This window comes from Pipra filicauda, unplaced genomic scaffold (genome assembly GCF_003945595.2).
Source record: "Pipra filicauda isolate LSUMZ 115617 unplaced genomic scaffold, ASM394559v2 scaffold422_size665910_pilon, whole genome shotgun sequence".
NCBI classification, from domain to species: domain Eukaryota; kingdom Metazoa; phylum Chordata; class Aves; order Passeriformes; family Pipridae; genus Pipra; species Pipra filicauda.
The window spans coordinates 550,877-571,148 of record NW_024104557.1 but is presented as its reverse complement, the minus strand read 5'-3'; the positions used below and the strand labels follow the sequence as shown (position 1 = coordinate 571,148).

General features: G+C 49.2%; 1 protein-coding gene across 1 annotated transcript in view; it reads left to right on the top strand.

The window, feature by feature from the left end:
* Positions 1 to 6,736: 6,736 nt before the first annotated feature.
* Positions 6,737 to 20,272, top strand: part of ADRA1D (adrenoceptor alpha 1D) — a 45,310-nt gene continuing 31,774 nt past the window's right edge. Inside the window, exon 1 of the mRNA XM_027712654.2 lies at positions 6,737 to 8,317. Within this exon, the coding sequence (XP_027568455.1) occupies positions 7,351 to 8,317 (967 nt within the window). The 5' untranslated portion in view covers positions 6,737 to 7,350. The remainder of the gene's footprint in view (positions 8,318 to 20,272) is intronic.

The following is a 20,272-nucleotide window of genomic DNA, read 5'->3' as shown; positions in this document are numbered from 1 at the left end:
TGGAACATTTTCAAACCCCACCAAAGCTCATTTGCAGAAACAGGGTTTGTACCAAAGCATGAAGTGAAGAACTTTGGGAGCTGCAGCTCTATAACATTTCCCATCTAGAGAGACATCCTGAGAGTGGAGATCTGGGAAGTCTGATTCAAGGCATCTCGTTTAAGCTTTGCAAGGGCATCCTGGTTACATCCTGGGATGGGCATTCACCTGGAAAATACATCTGCATATGGCCCATGGCTCCTGAAGCAGCTGCTCTTTAAGCTCTAGAAACCCAGGAATGCTTTTATCTATCACTGCCCATTCTCCTCCCTGGCTCTGCTTGCCAACAGAAATCCCTGGCCTGGAAGGCCAAGTTCACTGGCTGCAATGACAAAGCAGCACAGAATCACTTGGGAACAGCTAATAAGAAACTGATGCTGCCACCCAAATAATGGAGCCATTGCAGTAAGGTCATTCCTTCAGCAAAATGTATCTTAATGGGGCTTCTCTGACCCAGCTCACCTCCAAACTAGAGAGTTATCAGCAATGCTATTTTGCTTTTATCAGCCAAAGCAACTCTATTGTTCCCTTCTGGCCTCTAAATCAGAATGCATCCATGCAGTCATTTCAGGGCCTGGGGGAAGAGAACAAGCCTCACCTACACGTGTCCTGCTAAAAGCAAACATCTGGCTAATGCCTTCACATGGCCATTGCTACATCTGTTGCTAAATTCATTACCCCTTTAGCTCTGTAGGTTGCATCAGGTTCAATATTTGGACCAGCAGCTGGAGACATTATTCAAATAAGCATCAAATTCGGATATTTACACAAAGATATTTGCACACAAAGGTACAACCTCTTTATTGGAAATAATATTTCCAGACTAGGAAACTTGGAACACCACTCCTGAGGACACTCCTTGGTGGTTTAACAGGGGGATTTGCAGAAGCGATGAAGGAGACTGAGAGGAGACCTCGTTGCAGTCACAACTTCCTCATGAGGGGCAGAGGAGAGGCAGGCACTGATCCCTTCTCTGTGGGGATCAGTGACAGGACCAGAGGGAACTGCCTGAGGTTGTGTCAGGGGAGATTTCGGTTGGATATTAGAAAGAAGTTCTTCCCCCAGAGGGTGGTTGGGCACTGCCCAGGCTCCCCAGGGAATGGTCATGGACCCAAGGCTGCCAGAGCTCCAGGAAGGTTTGGACAACGCTCTGAGGGACAGGATGGGATTTTTGGGGTGTCTGTGCAGGGCCAGGAGCTGGACTGGATGATCCTTGTGGGTGCCTTCCAGCTCAGGATATTCCATGATTCCATGAAGTTTAGTATCCTTTTCCAAAAAACTGCTCCTCAGACTTTGATTTATGAGCAAAAGAGTCAGCCACGGGAGGCAGACCCTCACAAGTCAGAGGGGCTTTGGTTCAGAGCTCCAACCACACCTGCCATTTGAGGCAGCTGATGGCCTGGATTTCAAACTGGTAGGAAAAAATCCAGTAATGGCAAATAAACGCTGACATTTGGGTGAAGCAAAATTTTGCAGAGAAACAAAACTGCCAACAGAAATATTTTTCTGCGATAACAGAGCAATTCTTTGTTGCAATTTTGACCTTTTGTAGCATTTTTATTTATATACTTAGTTGTGCTGTGATTTATCTTTTATGCTGTTATTTATTGTATTCTATACATCAGGGACTGTTCTTTTTACATCATCATTAGCAATTGTTCTGCTAACTGCTAATTCTGTTAGTAACTTCTGAAGTAATTGGCCTTATGTTTTGCTCATTCCTCCCTGAAAAAAATAAAAAAAATATTTGGAAATGCTGATCTAAAATGTTCTGCTTGGTATTGGAGTGTTTTATTATATGGCTTTTAAGAGAGCAAAAGGCAAAAAAAGAACATCCCTGAGGAATGCTTCATTTTGAACACATCAACATTCCCAGTGAAACAACAAACATGTCCCACCAGCCCTATAAACCACATTTATCTGCTTGTTCTATCTACCCATACCACCTGCTTCAGCCTCCCAGAAAGCAGCACAGCACTCAGGGCTGTTCCCCTTGCTCACAAAAGGACCTGGCCTCTCTCCTTGGCTCCTGTCCGCTGGATTAGGCTGTGTCTGAGACATGGGGTGGAGATTTGCTCCTCCTAAAATGCCCACAGCCCACCTGTGTCGACAGGCACTGATTGGTGATGGCCTGAAAGATGCTTTGCCACCTTGCTTTAATGCCCCTTTTTTTGGGCTGAGTTTGGAGGGGCTCCATTTAGATTCAGCCTCTTTCCTCCCCTTGCTGCGTCAGGTCTTGCATCCAGAAAGCCAAAATAATTTCTGCTCCTCAGTGTCTTCACTGCAAACCACAGATGGGCTCTGTGAAACCACCTGCCCTGCACTAAGAATGTGGTCAGAAAGAAGGAGTTAATGAGCTTGATAACCCTTTTCCCAAGGGAGGGGATTGAGATCCCAACTGCAGTGCTGTGTCCAGCTCTGGGGACCTCAGCACAAGGAAGATGTGGACTTGTTAGAGGCCACGGAGATGCTGCCAGGGCTGGAGCCCCTCTGCTCTGGAGCCAGGCTGGGAGAGTTGGGGGGGTTCCCCTGGAGAAGGGAAGGTTCCAGGGAGAGCTGAGAGCCCCTGGCAGGGCCTGAAGGGGCTCCAGGAGAGCTGGAGAGGGACTGGGGACAAGGCATGGAGGGACAGGATGGGGAGGGATGGCTTCCCACTGCCAGAGGGCAGGGATAGATGGGATATTGGGAAGAAATTCTTCCCTGTGAGGGTGGTGAGGCCCTGGCACAGGTTGCCCAGAGAGGCTGTGGCTGCTCCATCCCTGGAAGTGTCCAAGGCCAGGTTGGATGGGGCTTGGAGCAAGTGGGGATAGTGGAAGGTGTCCCTGCCCATGGCAGGGGGTGGAATGAGATGGTCTTTAAAGTCCCTTCCAACCCAAACCATTCTATGATTCTGTGATTCTTTTTCCACATATTTTGCTTTTTTTCTATTCAAAATTAATAGGAAATTAATTTCCTGCTCCAAAATTAAATTAAAATATGTAAGAGGAAGGTAATAAATTGCTCTCTGCATCAGCTGGCAACAAGCAAAGAAAGTTTAGACTAGACCAGAGGAGACCTTCCAACCAAAAGGACAGTGATTCCACTGCAGGAGGGGAAAGCTGCCATGAAGCATGATTTTGGAATAGACAAATCCATTTGCAGGAGGGGAAAGCTGCCATGAAGCATGATTTTGGAATAGACAAATCCATTTGCAGGAAAGGGGCTTGGACCAGATCCCCGCTGTCCTTGTCACATCTGTTTTGGGGACAGCTGACCTCACTTTCATCAACAAAAAATAATTCACCACAGTGAAGCCAAAAATAACATTGTAGAATCATTTAGGTTGAAAAAGAGTATCACCACAATCCAACAAAGGCGGACAATTTTCACACATTCACAATTAAAATCAAAATTCCACCTAATTCTATTGTTTTGTAGCAATGTCCAGTCCAGGTTCTGCCCACTGCCTCTCCCAGTTAGTGACCTGATCTCCAGTTTCTCAGGAGTTCCATGTTTGGAAACAAAGGGTACAGCAGAACAGGTTTGAGTCGTCCCTTGCAATAACTTTCAGTCTATTTTTCAGTGTACTGGAAGACCTGGGGTCAGCTGGACACCGGAGCCAGCAGAGCTGGACTTGACCTCAGAGGAACAAGCAATGAAGACTGATCCTGGCTTCCCAGAGGATTTTTGGATGTTCTGACCAAGGCAAGGCAACCTCACCTTCACAACCACTTAGATATTATCATTTTGCCACTGTTCTGCATTGACTGTGAGCAGGATCCATTTTTCCCACCTCTGGACCTGGGAAATGCTGCAGGCAGATGAACCGTGGCCGACCTTCCTTTGCAGAGCAAGGGAAGAATCACAGAATCATGGAATGGTTTGGGTTGGAAGGGACCTTAAAGATCATTTAGTTCCAACCCCTTGCCACGGGCAGAGACATCTTCCACCCGGGGCACGTCTCTCCTTGTTATAAACCCTGGAGTCTTAGGATAACCTCTGCCCCAAAAAGATAAAAAAGTGTAAAAAATAGAGGGAGGAAAGAAATGTAAAATGTCAAGAGGGAAGGAGCTGTACCTCTTTCCTGCTCAAGCCCAGCAGATTGTCAAGGCACTCACAGAACTCTGTGTGCTTTTACTTCAAACCCTTCAGTTCCTCCAAAGAGACCTACTCCAACACTTTTATTTGGGTTTAAGTGCATCAGTGTAAACCTGTTCCTCATTAGTTTAAATTAACCATAATGGCCCTGATTTAAACACAAACAGGGAGACAGATGAAAAGCAAGGAGGTAAAAGGATCATAATGAGCTGATGATGTTCTTTAGCTGAGCTGAGGTGACAGCACTGGACATGATCTCTCCCTGCCCTGGCTGGGGAGGGAAAGGCTTCTGTGCAGCCTCAAGGGTTTTAAGCATGGTTGGGGCAGGTCCATCCATCCTGAGCAGCTCATGAGGTGGCAGCCCCCAGCCTTACCCCCACCCTTCAGTTCACCCATCCCATCCCTACATCCCGCTCAAACCCTGCTGTCAAACCTCTCAGCAACGTGGACAAGTTGTCTTTGGAGACAGCAGGAGAGGAGGAGAGCTCACCCAGGGAGGGCAAGATGCAGGGAAGGTGCAACCCTCACCCAGATGGCATTTCCTAACATGTCACTTGGGAGAAACCTCCCTTTTCTTCCTAGGTGGTTAAAATCCTGCTGTGCGTGAGAAGCTTCAGCCCAGCCTTAGCTCTGGAGACAGGCACATGTTTTCTTTATCTCTGGATGTCACTGGATAGATTAGATGAGATATATTTATCTAGACAACAATCTGTGTTGCTGCAAAGATATGGCTGCAGAATTCCATGGGTTGAGATCATCCCATGCTGAGTTTAGCACCCGAGTGAAAAACGATCCTTCATTTTGGTGGTTGACATGTTTTCATCAAAACATAAGGAAAATGAGTAATTTGGACTCAAGTGTTGGGTGTTTGGGGTTTTTTTTGGGTTTTTTGTTGTTTTTTTTTTTTTAATTCACATTTATAAAGCAGTAAAGAGTTTGTGGGGCGGGTTATTTTAAGCAAAACCATCCTTATGAACATTGTCCTGGTGCAGTATTTGTTCCTGTCTTCTTGTATTTTCCAGTTTGCTTGTTCCCAGCAGGGTCAAAAACCCAGCTCAAGGAAGGAGGATGAAATTTTAAGGAAGAAGAGACTGCGTGAAAGAAATAAGAAAGATCAAAAATGTGTCATTTCCTGCAATTATAGTCAAGGAAAATTAAGGAACAAATATGCTATAATATTTTTTGTCCACTCTCATACCCAGTGTATCCACAGATCTCCCATGCTCTGACAGCATCAGTTAAATCACTCCACTGTCCACTTGGACTGCCCTTTAAAATAACTTTTTTTTTTTTAAGAAAGAAAAGTTGAAAAATCATGGATAAACACACTCCAAGGAAATATTTCCTGTGTACAGTAGAAAGAAGCTGAGGGAGAGCCCCTGCTCCATGCTGGGGTCAGTCCCCATTGCAATGTATGGAGGCAGGTCACGGGGAGGAAACCAGTGTAAACAGGATCTGCTTTTATCAGTGGGAAAAAACCCCAACCCCCTTAAAATTGGCCAGAAATATGTGTCTATATGTTATAGTCACAGGCTGCTGTGTCCAAGTCTTGCTGCAGGGTTAAGTCAGAGGCACAGAGCTGTCCCTGAATGCAAGTCCCTGCCTGTCCCCTCTGCTTTGGGAAGCAGCTAGTGAGGGACAGCCCATGCCTTCACCCCCAGCAGGATGCCTGGACTGGGGTGTCAGGACCAGGGTTAAGCATGGTAAGGATGTTTGCTGGAAGCCCTGAATGTGGGGTGAGAAAGGTAACCTGCCAGCCACACAGAACATCCTCCTGGTGGGATGCTGGGGCAAAGGGGAACCTGCCAGCCTAGAGGGACATCCTCCTGGTGGGATGCTGGGGGAACCTGCCAGCCTGGAGGGACATCTTCCTGGTCGGATGCTGGGGGTGGGGGGGACATGCCAGATAGAAATGACATCTCCCCTGGTGGGTGCTGAGGGGACATGCCAGCCATGCAGGGCATCCTTCTAGTGGGATGCTGGGACTGAGGTGGGCATGGCAGCCTGGCAGAGCATCCTCCTGGTGGGATGCTGGGCCTGGGGGTCCTGTCAGCCATGCAGGGCATCCTCCTGCTGTGATGCATCCTCCTGCTGTGATGCATCCTCTTGGTGGGATGCATCCTCTTGGTGGGATGCATCCTCTTGGTGGGATGGTGGGACTAGTGGAGGGGGGAAGAGGAGGAGGAGAGGCATGCCAGCCGTGCAGGACATCCTCCTGGCGGGATTCTAGGGCTAGAGGGGACACACCAACCTGGCAGGGCATCCGCCTGCTGGGACGCTGGGGCTGAGGGGGGCATGCCAGACTGACAGAGCATCCTCTTGGTGGGATACCTGTGCCGGGGGCCACGGCAAGGCGGTCTCCAGCGGGCAGGTGTAGCTCCCCCTCAGCCCCAGGACCCCCGTGCCGGGGGGACACACGGACCCGCCGGGCAAACCCTTTGCTCTGCTGCCGCCCGGCGGTGACGGGCGGGACGGCTGCACCCGGGTACCCCCCACCCACCCCCGGGGGTCTGCACCCGCTGCTGCGCGACCCCTTCGCGGGTGGGTTCCCTCCCGTCCGTGCGTGCCTGAAACCCCCCGTCCATCATCTCCCATCTCCCTCCGCCCGCCGGCTCCGCCACCAGCTCGTCCTGCCCTGCGCTCGCCTCGTCCAGCAAAGGAACGCTGCTGCCGCCCCGCCGCCGCCTCCTCCTCCTCCTCCTCCTTCCCTTCCTCCTCCTCCTCCTCCTCCTCCCCCGGCAGCACCTGACGCGCGGGGCTCCCGCCCGCCCCCGCCCCGGTCCCGTCCCGCCCCTCCCGCCGCTCCCGGTCCGAGCAGGGAGCGGAGCCGCCGGCGCTGCCGCCCGAGCCCAGCGCAGCCCCCGGAGCATGAGAGGGCGGCGGGGGGGCCCCGACCGCGCTGCCCCCCCGGGCTGAGCGGCGGGGAGAGCCCGCGGCGGGGCGGGGGGCAGCGCGGCCGCACGGCGCGAAGCTCTTTCTCATCCCTCTCTCTCATCCCGCTCTCTCATCCCGCTCTCTCATCCCTCTTTCTTATCCCTTTCTCCATCCCTCTCCCCTCCCTCCGTCCCTCTCTCATCCCTCTCTCCATCCCTCCCTCCATCCCTCCATCCCGGCCGGGGGAGCGGGGTGCGGAGTGGGTCTAGGCGGGGGCTGCCGGCCGGGGATCATGCCGGGGGAGCTGCGCCTCGGCACCGCTTTCTCCTCGCCCTCCATGGAGCCCGGACTTTCTCTACAATGACTTTCCCCGAGCTGAGCAATGGCAGCTTGAGCGGGAACCGGACGGGACAGGGCAGCCAGAGCGGTGCCAACCGGTCCTGGGGGCTGCAGGGTGAGGAGAGCCCCGACGGCAACGGCACCACGCTGACTTTCGCCTTGGACGTGCAGGCGGTGGGCGTCGGGGTCTTCCTGGCCGTGTTCATCCTCTCGGCCATCGTGGGGAACATCCTGGTCATCCTGTCGGTGGCTTGCAACCGGCACCTGCAGACGGTCACCAACTACTTCATCGTCAACCTGGCCATCGCCGACCTGCTGCTCAGCACCACCGTGCTGCCCTTCTCGGCCACCCTGGAGGTGTTGGGCTTCTGGGTGTTCGGGCGCATCTTCTGCAACATCTGGGCAGCGGTGGACGTGCTGTGCTGCTCTGCCTCCATCATGAGCCTGTGCATCATCTCCGTGGACAGGTACATCGGCGTCAAGTACTCCCTCAAGTACCCCACGATCATGACCGAGAGGAAGGCGGGGGTCATCCTCGTGGTGGTCTGGCTCTCCTCCATGGTCATCTCCATCGGGCCCCTGCTGGGGTGGAAGGAGCCGCCGCCGCAGGATGAGAGCATCTGCAGCATCACAGAGGAGCCAGGCTATGCCCTGTTCTCCTCCCTCTTCTCCTTCTACTTGCCCCTCATGGTCATCCTGGTGATGTACTTCAGGATCTACGTGGTGGCCAGGCGGACCACCCGGAGCTTGGAGGCAGGGGTCAAGAAGGAGAGGAATAAATCCATGGAGGTGGTTCTGCGCATCCACTGCCGCAGCGTCCTGGAGGACCCTCTCTCCAGCACCCGGAGCAAGGGGCACAACTTCAGGAGCTCCCTCTCCGTGCGGCTCCTCAAGTTCTCCCGTGAGAAAAAGGCAGCCAAGACTCTCGCCATCGTCGTGGGTGTTTTCATCCTCTGCTGGTTCCCCTTCTTCTTCATCCTGCCTTTTGGTAAGTGACCCCGTCCCCCCTCCCAGCCCTGCTTCCTGTGACTGGACCCTTGGGGACCTGCTCTTTGGGATAAACTTTCAGACAACTCATGCACGGATGTGAGGGATAGGTAACTGATGAGTGAATAAACCAGCAATGAATTAATTCAGTTAATTAACACTCAATATTTATTAACCAAACTCATATAATCAGTCAAAGTAAATAGCAAATGAATAAAATAGCAGCATAATAATTGCTTTAATTAATTCATTCTGCATTCAGCATTTTAAATAATGAAGTTTAGGCTAAGGAGCAAGCAGCTCTGTTTCAAACAGGCTGTCATTATGGCACAGTGGTCTCCAAAGAGTTTTGCTGTCCTCCCTTCCTCCCAGTTTGGGAAAGGCACCTGGATGTGCCTCCGTGGGTCCAGGGCTCCCACCTCTATTGGAGATGACTGAGGTTTGATCTCCCCAGGGAGTGTCAGAGTCTGAAGCATGTCTCACTGACTTCCCAGGATGTCGTTGTTGTGCAGGGACCTGGAGCAGGACCAGGTATTATCTAAGGGTGATGGGAGAAGATCCTATGTGATTTCCCAGGACACTCCTTTAGGGTTGTCTGACAAGTTGTGCTCTAAAGTTTTGGCAAGTTGTCTGTGAAAAGGAGGCAGAAGAGGCGTGCAGAAGAGGCTGAGCAGGCACAGAATGTGCTGGGGATATGTGATGTCCAAAGCAACATCCCCTTCCAGCACCAGTGCAGGGATGCCAGTGCTCTTCCTCACCACCTCACTGAACGAGCACCCAGCTCAGGGGACCTGATGAGCCCCCTGGAATGCTGTAATAAACCTGGAGGGGGGGAAATAGAGGTTAAAATAACTTGTGGATGTCAGCAGCAGCCTTTTGCACAGAGCTCAGCAAAGCAGAGAGGTCTGTCATTCCATCTGCCAGCGGGGACCCACGTGTCCCACAGCCCACCAGGGACTTGTGTCCCACCAACCCTGCAGCCAGGGAAGCAGTACAGCTGGTTCTGCACTTTTTCTCAGGGTTTTTCAAATCCTCTTGCTCGAGGCTCCCTCTCAAGTCAGTGGAAACAGCATCGTGACCACGGGACAGATTTTGACCTGTGGAGGTTTTGAGCTCCCTCCAGCACTGGGGCTGTGCCCCTGGGGACAGCTGGAGCCCAGGTCTGTGAGACACCCTCCAGTGGGATAAATCACCAGGATTGATGGTGTCTTGGGAGCTGAGGTGTCCCTGGAGTGGTGGATCAGGGCTGTGCGTGTCTGCTCTCACCATGCTGCTGTCTTGTACTTCTTTGCTCCAGTTTCTCTGTCTGGGTGAGGGTGGTATTTGGGAAGTTTATCTCAGCTCTCCACGGGGGTGAAATCGCTGCTGTGGAGAGTTTTCACCCTATGTGAGCGTTGCAGTTCATGGTAAAACTCGGGCAGGGAGCAGTAAGGCTGCACTGAGCTGCTCTCTCTGCAAGACCCGAGATTAATTGCCCTGTCCGACCACGCCTGACTTTCCCTTTCACTGAGCAGGTACATGGGAGGGGGTTGTAGCCTGCAAATAAAAAGTTTGGGAGTTGTGGGGTTTGGGTAGATGCCAGTACCCAAAGGCTGAGCTCTCTGGGCAGCCCCAGTCTGATACTCTCCTCCTCAGCCAGAACCAGCAAGAACCAGCTCCAAACCTCACTCACACCTTTACACCTTAAAATTACAGAATCACGGAATGGTTTGGGTTGGAAGGGACATTAAAAATCATGTAGTTCCAACCCTCTGCCAACCTTGCAGCTAATGAAGCTGGGAAATGGGATCCTGTTCCTCTGAGTTACTCCCAGTACTTGGAAATAGAGAACAAACATGAGGCAAATACTTTTTTAGTAGAAATAAAAAAATATTTTGCCTTACTGTAGCTGTTCTCCCTTGAAACACTTGAGCCAGCTTCTCTGCTGGTGTAAATCACCACCCTTGTGCAGAAGTCAAAGGAGACACGGTGATTTCCACCGGCTAAAAATCCAAACTTCATTCTTGAAGTACCTCCCATGAGCCCTTCGAGCACACAACTTGCCAAGTCCTTTATAAACACGGCTTTGATCTTTACTTCCTGCTGTATTATATGTATAACATAAACACGGCAAAACTTCATTTATTTTATGACTACAAAATATTCTGCTTCTCATTTCCCCACCCTTCATTAATTGCAGTTTTCCTATTCAAATCTCAAAATCATTCCGGGGCTATCTGGGAGGAGAACAGAAACTTCTAATCTTGGATTTTACAGCTCAGGACATGAGTCTGAAACTCACAGAAATCAGCAAAGTCCACTGTAAATTCACAGTCTGAAACATACTGGGGCCAATTCTCCTTGAAAAGAAGGTTATAAATGTTTAAGTAGAATGGTTTTTATTTGTTTGTTAGACAAAAATAGGTGAAATAATTTGGGACCAACTGGAAATTATACTTATACACATTTTAAATGAAAATTAAATTCTCATGAGAAACCAAATAACTTTAAACTGAAGTGAAATGTATTGTTTCAATTTGAGTAAATGGGAGTCTATTAAAAAATGAGCGCTCAGAGACATTTCGAAGTGAGCTGTTGCATTAAAATGAAGTGAATAAGGGATCTGTTTTCTTCCGAAAATATCCAAATGTTTTGACTGTTTTTTCCCTCTTTGACATGAATTCGCAAGAAATCGTCCTTGGCTCGCACTGTTCGCTGTCATCTGATCATACTTTTTAGGGATAAGGAAATTTGTCAAGTGAAAAAAGACTCTCAGCTCTACTTAGCATTCCCTGAGCACTCAGAAACTTCCGCGCTGGCTCCGTCGTCGGTGTCTGTGAGTCTGCACAGATCTTTGCAGCTCTCTGCAGAATAGTTTCCACATTAGTTACACAGGAGCAATATTTATCACATCAGGGCTGAAAAGCTGAAATAAGCAGTAATTTGAATGACACAATCTATGTGTGTGTGTGTGTGTTAAATGCTGTCAGCTGTTTCTCCGTGCTCGAACGATCTACAGCGATCTTTCTTCAAATCATCTCAAACTCCCCAATACCTCCATGGTCTGTTTATCAGCTGAATAATTTAGCTCACTCTTGGGTGTGGGATACGTGGGATGCCATCACCAGGAGTTTAAACAAAATTAACAGTTCTGTGGCTAATAAGACTCTTCAAGCAGCGGGTTCTTCAACCCGAGATGAAATCCTAATTCCCAGTGTGAGGGTGGTGCCCTTGCTGGGTGTGCAGTGGAGCTCTAAAAACTGCTCTGTCTCGGGATCCTGGGTGGTGGTGGTGGGGTTTGAGGCAGGATTCCTCTTCCCTTAGCAAACACCTGTCTAGAGAACATAACTGGAGACTTTTCAGAGGTGTGGGCAAGGAGTTTAAGGCTGGTTTATAGGACAGGATTCATCTCCCTTTGGTTGTGTCAGACCATGAAGATGATCCAAGGGCTGGAGCCCCTCTGCTCTGGAGACAGGCTGAGAGAGCTGGGTGTGTTTAGCCTGGAGAAGATAAGGCTCCAGGGAGATCTTGGAGCATCTTCCAGGACCTAAAGGGGACTTATAAAAAGGAGGCAGAGTGACTTTTTATATGGGTAGATAGTGACAGGACAAGGGGTAATGTTTTTGAACTGACAGCAAGGTTAGATGTTAGGAAGAAATTCTTTACTCAGAGGGTGGTGAGTAACTGGCAGAGGCTGCCCAGAGATGTTGTGGATGCCCCATCCCTGGAAGTGTTCAGGGCCAGGTTGGATGGAGCTTGGAGCACTGGAGCAGGCTGCCCAGGGCAGTGTTGGAATCCCCATCCCTGGAGGGATTTAAAAGTATGGATGTGGCACTTGAGACATAGTTTAGTGGTGGCCTTGGCAGTGCTGGGGAATGGTTGGACTTGATCATCCCAGAGGGCTTTTTCAAATTTAACAATTCCATGATTCTATAGAGTCTTCACTGGCTCTTCTGCTAATGGGAAACTCTGCTAAAAGTTAGGTGCTGGGTTTGCCCTTGCATAGGGGCACCTGTGCAAGGTGATCAAGGAGCCAGAACCCCCTACCCAACACCTTTAGATAGATAGTCACCTGCTTTCCAAAGCCTGATCCAGGGGGAATTAATTAAGAGGATGAGGAGGGATGGAGCCCTGGTCCCCATGCACTCCTCTGCTGGGGACCATGCAAAGGCAATGTGGGTCCCCAAATGGGGCCATCTCGGGAGTGCAGTTAGAGATCTTCTCCATCACCACCCCAGAGAAAACAAGCCTCTCTTGGGATCAAGAATGCACTAGCTGGTATCCAGGATGGTGATTTACACACCTCAGTGGCTCTTGTCTTTTAAGAACCATAGTCTAGTGTGAGTGAAGGGCTCCCATGTTTGTTATTCTTTGGATTTGGTTGGAAGTCAAGAGCGGTGTGAGGAAGCACAGCAGCACCTGAGTTAGTGCCACACAAGGGAGACACAACCCAAGGCTCCCTTCACTCCATCCTTCCACAAGCAACGGGTTACCTGGACGAGGAATGACTTAAGAGATCCCTCAGGATGAGCAAAGCCCTCCGTGTTCATAGTTGGATTGGTGACTTGCTGTGCTTGTGCTGTGCTTGTGCTCATTTCCAGGAATGAGCCAGAAAAACAGCGTCCTGCCTTTTTCACCTGCACCCTGAAGGAAAGGCAGATGCTACACCAGCGAGGCCCAGAAAGGTCTCCTTCGAGCCAAAACATAAATGTGTTTGTAGATGCTGTTTTTCACGGGGCAGGAGTCCTTTCACAAAGCATTTTGGAGAAGATGGGCTCACAGAGGTGTAGCAGTGCTCAACTTCAGGAGCTGTCACTCGCAAAATAAATGATGGGGATGACACTGTAGGTGGAAGCACATTTCAGATGAGACCAGGTCTGTTCTGGTAGACGTGGAGAATCTAATTCTACTCTGATATAAGAGCATTTAATATGGTTTCCTGATGAAAAAAAAAAAGGGCTTATGTCATCACTCTGTGCCTGAGAGCATGGAAATTTTCACCACCTGATGAACTCTTTCATGACAGAATCATAGAATGGTTTGGGTTGGAAGGGACCTTAAACACTGCTTAAACACTTTCCAATCTCCTGCCATAGGCAGGGACACCTTCCACTATCCCAGCTTGCTCCAAGCCCCGTCCAACCTGGCCTTGGACACTCCCAGGGATCCAGGGGCAGCCACAGCTTCTCTGGGCAACCTGGGACAGGGCCTCCCCACCCTCACAGGGAACAATTTCTTCCTAAGATCTAATTTAACCCTTCCCTCTGGCAGTTTAAAAACATTTCCCCTTGTCCCATCACTCCATGTCCTTGTCCCCAGTCCCTCTCCAGCTCTCCTGGAGCCCCTTTAGGCCCTGCCAGGGGCTCTCAGCTCTCCCTGGAGCCTTCTCTTCTCCAGGGGAACCCCCCCAGCTCTCCCAGCCTGGCTCCAGAGCAGAGGGGCTCCAGCCCTGGCAGCATCTCCGGGGCCTCCTCTGGATCCAGCAGCTCCACGTCCTTGTGCTGTTGTTCCCAGGGCTGGAGGCAGCTCTGCAGGGGGTGGTTTTACCTCAATGGGGCAGAGGGAGAGATTCCCCTGTCTTGACCTGCTGGTCACCCTGTTTTCGGTGCAACCCACCATCAACTTCAATCACATTTGAGAAAGTGCTAAAAGTCCTCAATATACCAACTTCCCATAAAAATGGAGAGTCGAGTAAAGGAGTTGAAACTTTTTTACTCTCCCTCACAGAAGGAAGGTTGCAGAGCAAGCTCAGCCCCTGGTTAGACATCAGAAAATACTCACTAAAAATCTACCACAAGACACAATCTCAGAAAAAAACTAACTTCTTTAGTGTGGTTTTACACAGGGGGACCTCATAGGAAAGGTGATTTGAAAGTAGGAGGCTGAAAGATAGAACATTTAATTACTTTGATTGTCAGGGCAGTTCCTTGTCTCTCCAGAAATTTTCTGAGTTATGGTGGAAGTGGCAAAATTGACATGGAAAAAGGAATGCCAATTGCTTTCAAATAATTATTTATGGCCCAGAGCATCAGATCAACCTGGAACAAGAGCAACTGGGATGAACTGTTCCATCTGCCACATGTCCCCCATTGAACCTGATTCACGGGAACCATACATTGATTAAAAACACCAGCAAAGACGTGGATGGAGGCTCAAAAGCTCTGGTTGGATTTATTGGACATCATCCAAACAAGAGGCACCACAGGATGTTTCCATGAAATGGGCTCATGCCAAATTAGCATAAATTCATTAAATTATAGGGAATGGGTGGATGGATGGATGGATGGATGGATGGATGGGTGGATGGATGGATGGATGGATGGATGGATGGATGGATGGATGGATGGATGGATGGGTGGATGGGTCTTCCAACTCATCTCCCTTTCTCAGGGAAAGACCACTTGGCCCCAAACCACTCCTGAGCCATTTCAAGGCTATTCTTAAAGCACTGAAGTGAGGGGAAATCCATTGCTTTTCCCAGACAGATTTTACTGTTGCTTCAGCAGCCCTCAAATGTGATTTTTGCTTCTGTTTTTCCCACTCAGAGTGTCTGCAATAACACCAGGGCTGTGCTGAAACCTTCCAGAGTGTCATTCCTAGGGCATGACAGCAGGGATTCTATGGTGGACCCAGCACAGGGACAAGTGAGGGTGTGCATCCCACTGGGATAGCACTGGAGGAACAGTCCAGGCACAGGACACCTGGCTGGGAGTCACCTGCAGTGATTGTGTCTGTCTAGAGAAACACTGAGGAAAAAGCAACTGGGAGCTGGGCTTCTCTCCAGGGAAAACACGTTGACGTCCTGCAGAAGGGCACAGGAGAGAATTACAAGCAGGCCCATGGATAACAAGCCTGTGAGTAACAAGGATAACAAGCCTATCAGTAAGCTAAAGTATCAGGCAGTGTTGATTCCCTCCATGTGGCCCCAGTGCAGAAGCCACCAGCGTGCAGAACAGCAGGGAGACAGCCTATGTTTGGAAATAGCCAGCCAAAAACAACTATTTGGAGCCCAGCTGAGTGTGTGGGGTTCCTTTCCTGCCCATTACCTGTGTGGAAGGCCAGAGATGGATGGAGGGGCTCAGGACAGTTATTGCTGCTATAAGAGATGCCTCATTCTGGACCTCAGATAATTATTTGGGCACCCAGATTTGGACATCTGCTTTGCCTCTGCCTGGCCAAAGGAATGCAGTGATTGGAATTAGGACCCAAATCTCCCACGACCTGCGTGTGGGATTACTCTGCTTCCAGTCTATCCACTGCACCACCAAACAAAACTATTTAAAGCCAAATGTCTTTTTATATGGCATAGTCTTGACGCATCTGGAGGCAGTTGCTAAAAGGATGTACCACAAACAGGAAAAAAATAGATCTTGAAAAACTTAAAACTACTGGGATTCAGTGGGCAAAATGTTATAAAATCTCTCAACAGGGGTTTTGGAACCAATACAAAAATACACCACATAACCTTAAAATCATCTGTGTCAAGCTGGGTCTGATGGTTTTATTATATTTGACGAAACTTCATCCTGAATATTCTGAGAAGGAGTTTTTAATTAGTCTGATTTATCCTCGTTAATTTGTATTTGGGTAAATATTTGCTTGTTAGTCCTTATAATCTGGTTAACATGATGTAACAAAAAATGAGCAAAAGAGTGGGCTGTTCTTTTGTATGGTCATGCAAGGTGGTTGGCTGATCTCTTATTTCCAACTTGCTTTTAATTGGTTTTGCTACAAAAAAACCTCCAGCATGAATTAGGTATGTCACGTTAGCAAGTAACAGTGTCAAGGCTTCATGATCCCTGTAGGGTTTTAATTACAAGTGCTCACTTTTGTGATTACATGGAGCATTTTTGCCCAAGGCACTTCAGAAAATGAGTGTATTTCCTTGGGAGAGCAACCTAAATTATCTTCTGATTGATCAGACAGGAGTTTTCTTTGCTGTGATTACTGTGCTCTAGGTAGGGCTGATAGTATCTTTTGACATTATGGGATCCTTCTGGAGTAAAGTTTCAGTTTTTGGTGCCAAACATTGACTATTAGGTAAAGTTTTCCATTCTGTGCCTTTGTAACAAGCTGAGTTTGTTCTGCCAAATGTGAGAGAGCATGAGATGGCCATAGGTGAGAAAGATGACAGGAAAAACACAGCCTTTGGTTCCTGTCATGAGTGTTATGGGGACAGGCTGGAGTGTAAAAAGCTCTGTCAGAGCAAAGACATTTCACTCTAGTGGGGTTAGGGATTCTTTATGTCAGGACAGGGCAGGAATTAGACAAAGCTGGTTCAATACAGCCAAATTCTGTAAAGAGAGAACGTTCTGTAAAGAGAGGAGTTGTCAAGGCTGGGAAGTTTGGCAAGACTGGAGTTTGCTGTCAAGGCTGGGAAGTTTGGCAAGACTGGAGTTTGCTGAGGAAAGGCTTTCAAGAGCAATGACCTGATGGTGTTTGATGGGCATTTCTGCTGCCCTGCAGTCCCCTGTGGTGCTCATTTCATAGAATCACCAAAGAATCATGGAATAGTTTGAGTTGGAAGGGACCTCAAAGACCACCTTGTTCCATCCCCTGCCATGGGCAGGGACACCTTCCATTATCCCAGGTTGCTCCAAGCCCCATCCAACCTGGCCTTGGACACTTCCAGGGATCCAGGGGCAGCCACAGCTCCTCTGGGCAACCTGTACCAGGGCCTCACCACCCTCACAGGGAAGAATTTCCTCTTAATATCTAATTTAACCTCCCCTCTTTCAGATGGTGCCTCACAGGTCATACCAACCTCCAGAGAAGTAGCAACAGGAAAGCAACTGAACTGCACCTCTCAGAAGAATGTAATTGTCATTGGCAACAGAAAGTATTTCAGGGTTTGGTTGGTTGGTGTTTGGGCAAAAGAAGGCTGTAAAGAGTTTCTATCATGAAATGTGTGTGGTGAAAAATCCAGTTTTCCAGTTAATAGGTGTTTAGACTTTTTTACCAACCCAAATTGTTCCATCTCCTTATCCTCTTTACACACAAAATTTCCAAGTCCTCTGAAGGTGTCTAAGCAGGAGATTTATTTCCATCATTCATTACAGGAAAACTTGACCCTTGTTGTGTTGAGTTGGTTCTGTGGCTCTACTGAATCAGCTTTGTTCTCTGACTAGGATGATGTTTAGGAAACAATTCTTCATGGAAAGAGTTGTCAAGCACTGAAACAGGTTTCCCATGGAGTCACCATCACTGGAGGGGTTTAAAAGCCACGTGGATGTGGCACTTGGGGACGTGGCTCAATGGTGGCCTTGGCAGTACTGGGGGAACAGTTGGACTTGATGATCTTGGAGGTCTTTTACATGATTCCTTGATTCTGTGATTCCATGATTCTGCTTCTGCCTGCCCTGCTTTCTCAGATTCGGTGCTGTATGAAAGTGTCCCATGGAGGCAGAAGGGTGTACTTCTCCCTGCACCATTATTTACGGGTGAGATAAGCCCAAGGAAGGATTTACTGGAGTGGCTGGAAAAGGATATGGTTTTTTTAGCTGCTCCTAATGAATAGCCTTTCTCTGAGAGGGCTCGTAGCTGATGCACTTGGAGCCAAGCCCGAGAACCACCAGGTCTGGTGGCAGAAAACCAACTGCCAGCTCAATCAAGAGAGGGCATTTCCTGCTCCTGGGAAGTTTCCAACCTGAGGGAATTCACAACTCAGTCATTAAGGCCCCTGAAATGCAACTTTTATTTTTACTCCCTTCAGTAGCTGGGGGGAAAAAAAAAAATTAAAAAAAGCCATTTACAAGGGATTCCTGCTGGGAGAAATCCCTGCCCCAGACAAGTCCAAGCTGCCTTTCCTGTTGCTCGCAGTGGGTTGTCACATTGATGACATTCAGCTAAGGAAGATCAGCAGGATATAGGGAATACAGGACTGGGTCCAACCAGCTCTCCCCAACACAAATCTGCCTGAGAAATGTGCCTGGAGCTGTAGGAACATGAGGTTGTTGGTGCCACGTGGGTTCAGGATCTGGAATCAGGCCTTCCCCTCTTGTGTTCAGGAGTTTGTTTATTTATCACGTTTAATGGGATCTGTACTTCCCCCAGTGAGTCAAAGGCTGGAACAAGTCACAAGGGTTATCCTGCCTGATCTCCTGAATTAAAGAACTCCTGGCTGCATTCCCCTGCAAGGCTGTTGCAAGTGGATGCAGAAGCCCAATAGCCAGACTGCAAAAGAGGTCCATGATGGGGAAAAAAATCCCAAAAAATAAGGGAACCGAAGAGATCTCCAATTAAAGGATCAATTATGGAAACACTGAGCAGGAAAGAGCCCCCTCTACAAAAGAATCCTGCCCCAAACTCTGCTGGAAGGGCTGGGCCATAGTTGACTCCAGGAGACATGGACAAGACCTTTGTGAAAGCATTTAGGTAGGGAAAAGATAAAAAATAAGCTTGTTTATCCTAAGCGTAAAACTGATGATTTGTAGCATAGAGACAGTGAGGAATGGGAATATCTTCATGGCATGATGCTCTTTTCTTGTGGCAATGGGGCAAGAGGAGGTGAGGGCAACTTGACCAGGAAAGGGACAGGAACCTCCATCTCACCCCTGTCAGTTTTCCAGCTGTAAAGTTCCTCAGACCAGCTTCACAAATCACTGAGGAACAGCCCATGGGTAATCACAGGGGTCATGGAGGGCAGTGATCCCAAAGTCCAGGGACTCAGACCCACTTTTGATCCCCCAGGTCACCAGATGAAGCTGGCAGTGGTGTTATTTCTTGCCCTCTCACCCGAGTCCCATGCAGGGCACCTGACACCCCTGTATTCCCACCCCAGATGTGTTCTCAGAGATGCAGTTTGGAAGGGAATGGGGCACACACACACATGACACAGCAGTGGAGGCACCACCAGCTGCTCATGTCCTGGTTTGAGTGCAGAGAGCAGGGGATTTGGGTTCAGAGGAGATTCCAGCTCTTGAATCTCAGCCTTTGAAGCCAAGTTCTCGCAGAGACACTTGTCAAAGGTCACCAGAAAGGTTTTTCAGCCACAGGCAGTTTCAGTTCCCAGGGTCCCTTCCATAGGAATTATCTGGAAAGCTGTGAGGATGTACAGTGTGATGTTCCAACTGGCATCCAGCCATGGGCTTGTGGGGATTTGGGGAAACAAAACAGAGTGACTTCACATCACAGGGTTTGCTTCTGTGTATTCCTCACTCAGAGAAGAGCATAGAATTGTAGACTCATGGAATCATGGAATGGTTTGGGTGGGAAGGGACCTTAAATACCATCTCATTCCACCCCCTGTCATGGGCAGGGACACCTTCCACTGTCTCAGGTTGCTCCAAGCCTCGTCCAACCTGGCCTTGGACACTTCCAGGGATGGAGCAGCCACAACTCCTCTGGACAACCTGTACCAGTGTCTCTCAACCTTCTCAGTAAGGAGGTAGAAGGAGCAAAGCACAGAGTTTTGCAAGTATTGCATCTCTCCCTTCCTTCTGCCTTGCAAGAGCTGAATTGTTTGGGATTAAATCATGAGGTGCTTCCCTTCCAGTGACACCACACAGTTACAGCTCTTCAGGGCTCTCTGCAGACGGACCTACCCGAGATCCTTAATGATGCACAAGCCCATCATTCATGTGCTTCAGCCTCTTTTGTGTCAGGGGATGTACAAACAGGAGTGTTATTTCTAGCCTGGAGGAGCTCAAAGTAGTGGATCCAGATGGATGTGGGAGGCAGGAGAGCACCCAGTGGTACCTGTGTTCAGGCAGACTGCAGTTTTGCCAGCATTTGGGCAAAGGAGTGGGGAATAGTGGTGCAGGTATTGGCAGGTAGCTTCTGGGAATGCCCCTGAGGAGAAGGGACTATTTTTCATTGCATCTGATCACCTCCTTGGCCACCACCCTCCCTCCCTGGGTCCCCTTTCCTGAATATCCCCTTACCAGTGCTTCCTTTCTCATCCATGGCTCTGATAAACAAGGAATGTAATTATTTCTGGTGTGCAGGTAAACAAAGAAATTAGGACCAGACTTACAGG